Genomic DNA, 13780 nt, shown 5'->3' on the forward strand with positions numbered 1-13780 from the left:
ACCTTGAAAACCGAAAAAAACGATCGAACTGAATAATTCAGTTTAAATGATTCGATTTTATCGGTTTTTCGGTGGTTTATGATTTTAAAATTTANGCCGTATAAACCGAATCGTATTACAAAAAACAAACCGAATCGTAATAAAATGGTTTGGTTTTGAACTAGAGATATTCAAAACCGAAACCGAAAAATCGAACCGTTGTAGATTAAAGTCGAACCAAACCGACCGTTATCCAACCCTTATTATCTATGCCTTTATACCTGTTGGAATCGGCATGCTCCCTACTGGCTCTAGTTCTGATTAAAATGGGTTTCTTATTTGGGCTTTAGCCCTATTACACAACAATCAGCCCATTATTCTCTCCAGCATTGAACTTGGATCAGCAGTTCAATCCAGTGAAAGTTTTAACACCAATAAAATTTTTTAATTTGTACTTAAAAAGGGAAAAATCAGGGATATAACATACTCTGTTTTAAAATACATATGTGAAAGTTATTTTTTTTAAAAAAAAATTTACCAAAGTTATTTTGTTCACTACCCCAGAAATACCGATTAATCAACATTTTGGACCTCGAAGGAAATCGAATCCATCTCGACTACTATTGATAGTGTCTTTATTTAAGTCTTTTTCGACAATATACATATAAAGATCATATTTTTATTGTTCGTCATGTTGGAGTGAATGTTTTATATAGAGATTTGGATGATTTTCTTACATCATATATAACTTCTGAAATAATATTAATTGTAGAACCGAACATTAATTTTCAAGCACTAAAAAATTATTATCTCATTGCAAAATCTAGTTTCTCTTCTTTTTACCAAAAGCATTTGCTATTTCGATGGCTGGCAGCCTACCAGTACCAAATTATGTCTTCATATAACGTTAAGATAGCTCACCAATCTTATAAAGAACGTTCATATTTTAATCTGGTAAAATACTCAAATTAATTATATATTTTTTAATTATTTTAATTTTGTTCTAAATCACTATCATAATATAAATAAATAAATAAAATATTGATTTATTTTGTTTTTTTTTTTAAAAAAAATCAGAATCGGCAAGAATAAATTGGTGGCTGCTGGATTTTGAATAGTCGTTCGCCTGCCGACGAGAACTTATTGGTCCAGGCTGCTAACTGTAGACTGCTTAACTAAAATTGGTACCATTTTTGTGTAAGAACCAAACAATAAATCAAAATCATTCATTTAACAAAATCGACCGTCTCTGGTCAACAACGGTCAAATTTTGTGATTTATTGTCATTCTCATAAAATGATTAATTCAACCGTACGCATCCCTCCAAAAATAAATCAGTGGGGAAATCCGAAATTGAAGCGCGGGGAACGGTTTTGTCGGGTATAATAATTGTCTATGTTGGGTAGAACAATCGAAACGTGATGCTTGGGCTTCTGTACGATTTAAAAGATTTGAATTAACTGCTATCACTAGCTATAGTTTTTGGTGAAGCAATATCAATTGTTCGGTCCTACATATATATTTAAGATAATTCCATAGATTTGAAAAATATGAAAATGGTCATTTTAAAACAATCAACAGTGATCAATTACATGAGATTAGGAGATAAACAAATCGAATATGAAAAAAATTAAAGCTCGAACCATGCTCGATTCGAAGCTCGAATGATTTAAAGTATTTGGTTTGATTTTGGCTCGAAAGAGAGCTCGACTCTGAGTTCGGTTCGATCTATCGAACATGTTCGCGATCTATCGAACCATTGCTTGATAATAAAAACTCAAAAGATTCAAAATATATTTATTTAATATATAACATTAAAGAAATATTAAATTAACGAATGACTCGATAACTATAGAGTAAAATAACTTGGGCTCGAAACGTGTTGAGATTCGATAATTTCGAATACGAATCATATATTTTTAGAGCGGATTTGACCAATATGTTCCAATTTTTATCTCTGTGGATAAAGCAAATGAGGGTGCACCGGGTAGGACAGAAAATGGATGATGATGTTAGTGTATGAGGCAACAAAATTTGGTAAAGGTCTTATTTTCTTGGGATGATCAGATAAATGGGGCCATGGAGGGAAGAGTCACGTAGCACTCAAATATTAGGCCATGACATTAAATAAAATAAAGATTAAAACAAGTCTCAAATATTAGGTAGAAGATGTTATAAAATCATAATTATTCAATGGCCCATTTTGGGAGAAAAAAGTATATATATTTGAATTAAAAGTAGGTACTATTTAGATAAAGAAAACATTGAAAAGAACAGCTAGTGAATGGTGAAATTATTTAATTCAAGAATCGTGTTTTAATGTTTGTTTTTAGTTTCACTTAAAAACGGGTGATGACCTGGTCGAAGTTGGCCATTGATGAATACATAGGAACCAATTTCGTGGGGAAAGCAAAAACAATCGAAATTTTTTTTTAAAAAAAATAAATTATTTCTTTATTTTTAATGTAATTTTTTCATATTTTACGTTTTCTTGACGTAATGCATTTTTTTTTTTAAAAAAAAATTATCGTTGTTCATCGGATCTACCTGTTTAGAGCATCCACAATGGGTGGATGTCAACTCATCAAAAAGCCTAGGGTCCACTGTCACATACTCATTATAACAACATATCTCTTTTACCCACTTTTCTTTGGCAAAAAATTGTGTGAGACGGTCTCACGGATCGTATTTTGTGAGACGGATCTCTTATTTGGGTTATCCATGAAAAATTATTACTTTTTATGCTAAGAGTATTACTTTTTATTGTGAATATCGGTAGGGTTGACCCGTCTCACAGATAAAGATCCGTGAGACCGTCTCACAAGAGACCTACTCAATTCCTTTTAACATTCAAACTCATTATTTATGGGTCCCAATCATCTTAAATTTTTTTCATATTAAATAAAAATGTTTTAAATATATTTTACATTATTTAAATCATTTTTTTAATTTTTAAAACCATCTTATTTTTAATAAAATAATTTTATTAATTTTAAAATATAATATTAATTTTTTTAAAAATATATTTATTAAATAAAGTAGGTGTTCGAAAGAAATAATTATGAAATTGAAATGAAACAATAACTTAGAAATAAACCATACTTTGATGAAATTAAAACTAACATATGAAATAATAATTCACGGGTTGTTGTTGTCTTGCCTCCAGATATGCTCAACTAAGTCTGCACGAAGTTGGTGATGAACTTGAGTCTCACGTAGCTCCGAATTTGTCCGAAGATACTCCTGAAATCCTCGGTTTGAGCCATGGATAGGTTGTGTGGGTTCGTCACCTTCATCGTTGTACCAATTTGTCACATGACCTCTCTCATTATCAACGATCATGTTATGCAAAATAATGCATGCTAACATGATTTGTTTTTTTTCCTATACCAATAACAAACTGGACCTCTAACAATCGCCCATTGAGATTGAAACACCCCAAATGCCCACGTAAGAAAGAGGCGTCTGCCAGCTGAGCCAATTGGCTAGTGGCTTGTTCTCTCATTTCACTAGAAACCAGTTATGCAAAAAAAAAATTGGAGATGATAGAAAAAAATAGTCCTAAAATATATAATGACCGAGCGTTATAATAATAATAGTTTATTATTCAATCACATCAATTACTTAAAGTCAAACCACGTAAGGCACACGATATAATTTATTAATATGTGGCGTTCATTTCCTTTTATTTTACTTGGGACAAGGCATTTAAATCGAGCCAAGCAGTCATCAATCAATTTAATAACCTCATAATTGAATCTCCATCGCATGCTCTATCCTTTTAATAATTGTATTGGGATATATTTTGATGAGTGACATATTGAAAATTTCTTGTACATCAAATGTTTGATGTTGTATTGCTTCATCTATTTTGTTAGGTGAGTCGTAAAAGAGTGACGATATATTTTAATGAGTAATATTGTCTCTGTTGAGGACATAGTCGACGATAGAAAAATAGTAAAACTGATTTATAAGAGATATGAGATAACACCAACATATATATATGCACTTCCTCGAACTCATGGGCCTAACAGTCCGGCTAACTAGCACTCAAGTTTGTGCATTATTCGCTGCCACAAGTATAAGGAAATAAAGTTGCACTTTGGCTGACAAACTATATTTTTTGGTCTAATGGTTAGTGCTTATTCCTAACAATTGGTATAAGAGTGAGGTCATGTGTTAAAGTCTCTAAAGAAGCATATTTCTATGTTTTTTGGGGGAAATATTGTGTTAAGTATGCATGAGTGAAAGTAGTATTGAGATTGGTGACATCCTGAGAAGTTCTCGGGCATCAAACTGTTGATGTTGTGTCGCTTGATTTGGTTTCTAGTGGGCCGTAAAAGAGTGAAGGCAGATTTTAACGGGTAATATTATCTCTGCTAGGACATGGTCGACGATAGAGAAATAATAAGACTGATTCTTATGGATATAAGACAACATCAATAGATAGACATGCATTGACAGATAGACATACACTTCCTCGAACTCATGAATCTAATAGCCTGACCCATTAGCATCCAAGTAGGTGCACTCTGCGCTGCCACAAGTATAAAAAAATAAAGTTGCACCTTGACTAATGACTATAACTTTTGGCATAGTGATAAGAGCTTGATCTAATAATTGGTATCAGAACGAGGTAATGAGTTCAAGTCTCCAAAAAATCATAATACTTCTTAGGGGGGATGATGGGTTAAGCTTGCATGAGTGAAAGTAGTATTGGAATTGGTGACCTCCTGAGAAGTTATCTTGTGTCAAGCTCCTGACATTGTGCCACTTGATCTGATTGCCTAGGTGAGCAAGAAAAGACAGACGTCAGATTTTGACGGGTAATATTGCATCTGCTAGGGACAGAGCCGACAGTAAGGAAAGAGTAAAACTGATCTTTAAGAGAAATGAGACAACACCAACATATAAACATACATCTATCCAGACTCATAGACCTAATAGCCCAACCCATTAACACCCAACTAGGTACATTCTACGCAACTACAAGTACAAAAAAATAAAAGTTATACATTGATTAACAATTATAGCTCTTGACCTATTAATAAATAATTTTATTAGCTTTAATAACAAAAATAATAATTTCCAACATCTCTTGTCTCATTGGCCATTTCCTTGATGTAAAATGTCACATTTGGAAAAGAATAAAGATTTAATCCGGGTGTTTTACTAAAACCCCATAATTTTTAATGTAAAAAAAAAAACTAGGATATTTTAAAACCATAAATAAAATTTTATATTTTTCACTAAAAATTGGAGGACCCTTAAACATGTGTAACTTTTATAGAAATATAAGTTCCTCTTCAACTTAAAGTCTTGGATCCACACGGACCAGACAGGTTTCAGAAATCAATTCACTTTTAATGAATGACATTGAAAACAACGATTAATTTGATCTCATTTAGACTTAGGGTATCTTGATAATTTGTTATTTCAGGAGCTTTTCGAGATTTTTTTTTAAAAAAAAATTCTTTAAAAACTACATATAATTTTGTCAATCCACTCACATTTTAAAACTTTGATGTAACACAACCAAGAGATTCACCTCCACCAATTGATGGTGTGACAAGAACAAAGTGGAATGTGTGTATATTTAACCACAAGTCTCACCAAGTGGAATTTGTGCGTATATTCAATACAAGTCTAACCAAGTTTCGAATGACTTTTATTAATTATTGAAATTTGACTCACGTGCATATTACCATGAAAGAAATGAAAATTGTCCTTAATAATTAGTTCATCAACTTTTTTCGACGAATATAATGATTCCAAATTTACGTAAAATAAATCGTAAACGTAGATTTTATCCACGCATAATCGAAAGATTAACTAGTAACGATAAAGACCCAATAATTGAGGTTTTGAAGATGATAAAACTAAAAGAACCCCACAAAAAATCAAGAAACATATGTATTTTTTCGTTTAGAATATAAAGATGAACACTTGCTCAAAAAAAAAAAAATAAAAAATAAAGACAAGCATTGTCTTGTCATATACACATACATAGGATATATAATTCCAAAAAAATATGTAGGATTGATGGATGACAATTATTGTAATATTTATAAATTAATCATTTGTGATGGGTATAAGACTAATTATTTGTTGGTTAATAAAATCAATTGGGTTTAGCACTATTGATGTCCAAAATATTGATTATGCTTGCAAAAACCCAAGCCCATTAGACGTTCTTAAAAATCTATAAATAGAGGAGTTTCCGGACAATTCAATGTATGTTCTCATTTTTATAAAAGTTCTTTAGTTCTCTGAGTTTTCTTGGAACTGTTTACTGACTTGATCGTCGGAGTATCTACGTCGGGAACCTCCCGACGCCCATTTAACGAGTGTTCGTGACAAAGGTGACGCCCCGCAAATTAACTGTATATTGTTTATGTGGATCCGTTTACCAGCCAGGTGAGCTCATTTATGGGCCAAGTAGACCAGTTTACTAACCAGTCAGATCTCGCGTCCGAAGTCTACGCGGCCAATTTATTTTAGCTGCATCAATTTGTATATATTTATAGACACATAAATGTAACTAGTGCATCGACGCACACAACAATTTTTTTTATAATTCATTTAGTTTAAATTTAAATGAAGATCAAAATATAATTATAAGAAATGGTGAGAGACTACAATGCAATTTTTATATATGAATTAAAAAATAAATAAAAAAGGACCCAAGCAGGATTGAACCTACAACTTAATGCATAAAAAACAAAGACTTTATCCGCTGAACTACATATAACTTGCATTAAAATTTTAATACTTTATTAATATATATAATTATTAAAATAGACCATGACACCAAAAGTTATAAATGTTACAATGGCTTAATTAATTAGGGTCTTGTGCGAGTATTAATATGGAAATTGTGGACAAATGATAACTTTTCTAGAAAACAATATGTAGAGCATATTTATGTAACATTTTATTTAATTTAATAAATTAAATAAGGCATGGATTTCAAGACCAAGATATTTTCAAAACGAAATAATCATTGTCCAATTATAGGACGCCTCAAAGAAACAAGATATCTTTCGTCCCTTATATGGTGACGTCCTGTTCAATTATTTGACTAAGCATATATACACACACATATATATACATAGATTATAACAATTCAAATTTGTATATTTTTCAAAGACGTTAACAATTATAGCCATGGGATGTGCAAATTTGTTTATAATTATATATGAGAACAGAAACGGAGCCGGAAAATGTAAGTGAGTGGCAAAAAAAATTAAAATTTTTTAGAGAGGCAAAAGCTAATATTAGGAAATAAAGTGAAAAATATGTTAAGATTGGATCTTGGACCTAACTCAACCTCAAAAGCTAGCTCAAGAGCGGAGGATTGTCCAAGCCTATATATACAACTCCCAGGTATTTTATCCAACCGATGTGGGAGAACTAACACACCTCTCTCACGCCCAGGAATGAAAATCTGGAGCGTGAAGTTTACAAATGACCCAACTATGGGTAGAACGGGTGGTCCAACACATAACGGTGGAACATGAGCTCTGATACCATGTTAAGATTGGAAGTTGGACTTAACTCAATCTCAAAAGCTAGCTCAAGAGGGGAGGATTGTCCAAGCCCATATATACAACTCTCAGGTATTTTATCCAACCGATGTGACACAATTAACAAAATATAATTATTTTTAAATCTTTAATCAATAAAATTAACAAATTGAAGTAGACGATCGCACCCACCCATCTTCTTGACTCCGTCACTTGATGAAAGCATGCGAGAGTAGATATTAAGATATATTACATAATAAACAACATTAATTATTTTTAGATTTGACTGTGTAAAACAACGATGAAGCTTAGAGGAAGTGGGTGTCTCTTTATGGCTTCTAAAAAGCAGAATGAAAATTATTAATACCATATAATATAAGTTATACATATAATCTCTATTAAATATATTTGAAAATTAATTAAAAAATAAAAAAAATCATAAGTTGAAAAATATTTAATCAAAATTATGTGTCAAACTAATTTATAAAACCAACATGTTATTTCTACAAAAATATATTATTTGTGTTTTTAAAAACATTTTTGTTATATTTACGTCTTAGATATGATCTTTATCGTTATTTTTTTTATGAAGTGTGAACACGTGGTCACTATATTTCGGTGTTCTTTAAGTAAACTTTCAAACTAACGTGCTCACTAAGAAGGTGTTGGTATGGGGAATCAACTTCTGATTGACTATTAGCCGAAATACTCAATTACTTCTGTAACTCGGACATTTGGAACATATCTTTTTATAACTAAATACTCGATGATATACTCATTTCAATGTTTTTGTTTGTTCAGTTTGTTTTTTTTTTTTAGATGGAGAAAATATTAATTAAACCTAAAAGTCCCACCCCGTCCATTTTGCCTCTATTTCTTCCAATTCTCTTCTTTGCCATTTGGGAAACCATTTTCTAATGTTGAGCCATCGTGGATGTCTCTTATCATGATCAATTCATTATTAATATCGATTTTAATTTAAGAAAAAAATATACGAGGATTAAATTTTAAAATCTTCATATAAATTCTAATCGACCTCTTAAATATATAATATAAAATAACAGGTTTTGACTTAGTAACGTAATTTTTAGAGTATTGTATTAGCTCGAGCGTTTACTATACATATCGAAAGATAACGATTGTAAGTTCCATCGTAGTAAAAAAACATCTTTATTTTTCGTAGGGAATCATTTCAAAAAGAAAATTTATTACACAAATTAAATTTTAGAGTAAGTCTCTTGTGAGACGGTCTCACATATCTTTATTCGTGAGACTGGTAAATCCGACTCATATTTAAAATAAAAAACAATTTTTTTGTAATAAAAAATATATTTTTTCATGAGTGACCCAAGTAGAAGATCCGTCTCACAAGAGTTTTTGCGTAAATTTTATTGATACCATCATAAACTACACACGAAATTTAGTATTTGCTTTATGAATTTATCTATTAATTTTCTCTTTTGAAAAAGAATCTAAAAAACCTATGAAAATAATTTTTTTTAAATTTTCTGGACGGAAAGAGGGCTCGAACTTGAGCCACTTATAGAAAAAAAGTGAATGAGACCATTTAGATCGAGGTCTGAAAATATTATTTCAAAGACCCTGTAACGTCCATAATCTAACGTCTATCAATTCCCAAAAGAAAAGAATATTAAATTTAGATAAACCGAACACTTTGCAATCCCATTGTCTGCTTAATTTCAGAGCAAACGTTTACACGTCTCTCTTTCTCTCCTGCACGCGCTGAAGTGGCATAATAATAATATATGTGATATGTGGTATGTGAGATCACTTCGGAGTTGAATCAATAAACTCAACGGAAGAAATCACTGAATAAAACAATTTGGGAATAAATAATAAAGAAACGCATAAAAACTACCTACTTGCATAAAAGTGTAAACCATTCTCACTTATCACGTATTTTTATCGTAGTTAAAGTTGAAATATCTTTTTAAGTGAACAGAGTATTATTCCTCAGGCTTTGTTTGATTGTTTTTTCCATGGAGGTTGTTGAACTGCTGGATGTGCCACATTTTTAGGTACAAATTTATCCATTTTCTTGGTGGACAAGATGTGTGTTGGGTGTTTAAGTATGCATTTTCTTGAAAGTTCTTTACTTGGGTGGGTGTTTTGGCAGATGGGTCGTCTTTAAAGTTCTTGAATTTGCAGCGGTGATTAATTTCCAGGATTCTGAGTGCATTTTCAATGGATCCTGAAAGTGGGAATTTTCACAATCATGTAAAAGTGAGTTCTGTTCTGATAAATTAGTGTTCTCGAGGGATTTAAGGCATTTTCGGGTTCGTTTTAATTTTTTTTCCCTCCGTCCGATTTTATTGCAGAAAGAGACTTGGAGAACAGTGTTGACATTGGCTTATCAGAGTTTAGGTGTTGTGTATGGGGATTTGAGTACATCACCATTGTATGTGTACAAGAGTACTTTTGCAGAAGATATTGAACATTCCGACACTAATGAAGAAATTTTTGGGGTTCTTTCATTTGTATTTTGGACTTTAACTTTAGTTCCACTTTTGAAGTATGTGTTCATAGTGCTGAGGGCTGATGATAATGGTGAAGGAGGCACTTTTGCATTGTATTCACTCTTATGTAGACACGCTAAGTTAAATTCACTGCCTAGTTTTCAATTAGCAGATGAGGATTTATCATCTTACAAAAAGGATATTAGAAATCCTGCACCCTCAACCTTTGGGGCGAAGCTAAAGTCCTCTTTGGAAAAATATAAAGTTTTGCAAAGATTTTTGCTTTTGTTGTCTCTTTTGGGTGCTTGTATGGTGATTGGAGATGGAATATTAACTCCAGCAATTTCAGGTACGCTTACAGTTTCTCTTGGATTTTGATCAAAAAATTTTGTTTCGAGTCTTCAAGTTATTTTGACGTTGGATGGATCTTTGTTTTCATTTTGGGCAGTTTTTTCTGCGGTTTCGGGTGTTGAACTTGCGATGGCAAAAGAGCATCACAAATGTAAGACTCCAATCTTTCCCTTTCAATTGTTCTAGTTCTATGTTTTGGCTTTTCATATTTGAAATTTCTAGTATGATTGTTGCATGAATTAATTAGCCTGCGTGAAAATTAGCAAAAACTGCATGAGATGTTGTAATTTGTTGCTAGATACCAAATGATCACCCCCCATAATAAGTCATAAATCTTAATCAATAATGACTATAAAAGCAACAAATGAAAATCAAAATTCTTGAGGTAGTTCGGGTTTTGGTTTTATCTGTGTACCACAACGTCATTTTATTTACTGTATTGAGTCTCACACTGAGATTTTTTAAGGAAAGTGTGGAAATGTTAAGAAATGCAGTATAATTTCGAAAGGTTGTAAACCATTGATTTGAATACAACCTGAGAAAATCTTAAAGTTCTGTATGGAAAGGGTGCCGGTTATTATTATTATTTGAAGACCTATTTATTTCCTAAGTGGAGACTTAGAATAGCCATCTCAGTCTGGAATGATTAGCCTTAAGTTGTTTTGTATAAAAAATGGGATAGTTGATGTCACTTTTGACAAAGATTCTATCCAACTAAATGGGGCATGCAACCTGTTACATGGGATCGACTCGAAGATAGTTAACTGCAGATGGGAAGACATTATCACAAATTGGTGCCTGTAATACGTTGCTTATTTAGAAACAACATAACGGGCTGGCAATTGTATGATGTCAAGTCCGTAAAATAATGAAAAATGGATGCTGATTTCTCTTAATTTAGGTTTATGAACACATGTATTCTAAATTTGACCTTTCAGCTTTATGATGAAAGCATCCAATTTTATTGTGTAGCAATAATTGTCCATATTGTCTTGTGTGGATGCATGCATATTTTTACCGATTGAAATATGATTCTTGGGGGCCAAAACATGATTTGAAATATTTGAGTTGTATTGTTCTTTCAGTTATAACTTTCAGTTAAGTGGCAGCATTTGGTCCTACAAATCTTTTGTGAATGTCATTTATGGTTATTGGATACATTTTCTTTTTAATTTGAGAACACTAGCCGACTTGTTCATTTCCTGCCCAATATACTATATTCTTGCAGATGTGGAGGTCCCAGCCACCTGTGTCATATTGATAGCTTTGTTTTGCCTTCAACATTATGGCACCCACAGGGTCGGATTCTTGTTTGCACCCGTGGTCATAATATGGCTTTTGTGTATCAGTGTCATTGGTATATACAATATTTTCCACTGGAATCCCCATGTGTATCAAGCTCTGTCTCCATACTACATGTACAAATTTCTAAAGAAAACACAAAGAAGTGGTTGGATGTCCTTGGGAGGAATCCTACTATGCATAACAGGCAAGAAATCGCTTGATATGTACAATGAAGTTTGTTTATTTACTAGCGTAAATTGATTTTTTCTTTCATTTACAATAATACAGTTTTTAAATATTCCAGGTTCGGAGGCAATGTTTGCTGATCTCGGGCATTTTTCCCAGTTATCAATAAAGGTAGTAGACATAAATACTTACACACCACACTTTTGGAGTCGATTAAGTTTCTCCAAAACTCTTTTCAATTTTCACTGTTATCCAACCTTCTCTAGTCATGAATTTACAGATAGCTTTCACATCCATTGTCTATCCGTCGCTAGTTCTTGCATATATGGGGCAAGCTGCCTATCTTTCCCGGCATCATGAAATTCAAAATGGTTATCGTGTTGGGTTTTATGTTTCTGTGCCTGGTATGCAACTTAAATTGTTTCTCTTGTATCTTTTTTCTGTAATAAACTAAATACTTGTGTATTATGTCAGAGATATTAAGATGGCCGGTTATGGTGATTGCAATACTGGCTGCAGTTGTTGGAAGCCAAGCCATTATTACTGGAACGTTTTCCATAATTAAGCAGTGCTCCTCCTTAGGGTGCTTTCCAAAAGTGAAAATCGTGCATACATCCTCAAAAATTCATGGACAGATATACATTCCAGAGATTAACTGGATTTTAATGCTCCTATGTTTAGCTGTAACTGTTGGGTTCAGAGACACGAAACGTTTAGGCAACGCCTCCGGTAGGACCTGGTTAAAAACCTGACATAAAGTAAAACTTGTTCTCGTAAAGAAATGGGATTTTGGATCTTAATTATGCTCCTTTTCAATGTTTCTTTCAGGTTTGGCAGTTATAACCGTCATGCTTGTTACAACATGTCTGATGTCTCTTGTCATTGTGTTGTGCTGGCACCAGAGTCTCGCCCTCGCAATTTGCTTTGTTTTGTTCTTTGGGACACTCGAGGCCTTATATTTCTCTGCTTCTCTGATCAAGTTTCTTGAAGGAGCATGGGTGCCAATCGCCCTTTCGTTCATTTTCATGATGGTGATGTGTGTGTGGCACTATGGAACGCTTAAAAGGTATGAGTACGATGTTCAAAACAAAGTTTCCGTCGACTGGCTACTTGAATTAGGCCCGAGTTTGGGGATCGTACGTGTTCAAGGCATTGGTCTTATACACACAGAACTCGTATCCGGAATCCCCGCCATTTTCTCCCATTTTGTCACCAATCTTCCAGCATTCCACCAGGTACTTATTTTCCTTTGTGTCAAATCCGTCCCTATCCCTCATGTTAAACACGAAGAACGGTTTCTTGTTGGACACATTGGCCCCAGAGAGTACCGTATGTATAGATGCATCGTTCGTTATGGCTACCGTGATGCACACAAGGATGATATACAGTTTGAGAACGACCTTGTATGTAGTATTGCAGAGTATATACGTACTGGGAACGCAGGTATAAACGATTCCACGAAAAATTTGGGTAATCACCAAAATGAAGAAATGGTTGTTGTAGGAACGCCCTCGACTCATCTAGATGGGATTTGGCTACGTGAGGAAAACGGGGTTGATCCCGAGAAGCCTGGCACATCAGAGCTCAGAGAGATACAGTCTCCACGATGTGTTAAACCGAGGAAACGGGTAAGCTTTGTCATACCCGAGACCCCTAAAATGGACAGAGGCGCACGGGAAGAGTTGAGAGAACTGATGGAAGCTAGAGAAGCCGGTGTAGCTTATATTTTGGGACATTCATATGTCAAAACAAAGCAAGGATCAAGTTTGGTGAAGAAAATGGTCATAAATTTTGGCTATGATTTCTTGAGAAGGAATAGTAGAGCTTCTACTTATGCATTGAATGTGCCTCATGCGTCTACTTTAGAAGTGGGAATGGTGTACAATGTGTAATTTTTATGATTTCAAGTGTATTTTGGACTGTAAATAAATTACAAGGTAGGTTAAATTTTTTTGCAAACATTGGAGTTAATATATA

At 33.2% G+C, this 13780-nt stretch overlaps 1 protein-coding gene across 3 annotated transcripts; it reads left to right on the forward strand.

Annotated features, from left to right (window-relative positions):
• The first annotated feature begins 9317 nt into the window (after nt 1-9317).
• On the forward strand, nt 9318-13764 carry LOC140980574 (potassium transporter 6-like). Of its 3 annotated transcripts, none has more exons than XM_073446477.1 (9): nt 9318-9544; nt 9692-9749; nt 9845-10331; nt 10431-10484; nt 11562-11822; nt 11922-11974; nt 12084-12207; nt 12278-12532; nt 12632-13764. In XM_073446477.1, the coding sequence occupies exons 1-9, from the start codon at nt 9528-9530 to the stop codon at nt 13693-13695; spliced, it is 2373 nt and encodes a 790-aa protein (XP_073302578.1). In that variant the 5' UTR covers nt 9318-9527; the 3' UTR covers nt 13696-13764. The 3 variants fall into 3 exon arrangements, with proteins under 3 accessions (XP_073302578.1, XP_073302579.1, XP_073302580.1); XM_073446478.1 differs by having other exon boundaries at nt 9319-9544; nt 9643-9749; XM_073446479.1 differs by having other exon boundaries at nt 9319-9544; nt 9675-9749.
• Nucleotides 13765-13780: the final 16 nt, after the last annotated feature.

This window comes from Primulina huaijiensis, chromosome 7, assembly GCF_012295235.1.
Source record: "Primulina huaijiensis isolate GDHJ02 chromosome 7, ASM1229523v2, whole genome shotgun sequence".
In the NCBI taxonomy this organism is placed as follows: Eukaryota; Viridiplantae; Streptophyta; class Magnoliopsida; order Lamiales; family Gesneriaceae; genus Primulina; species Primulina huaijiensis.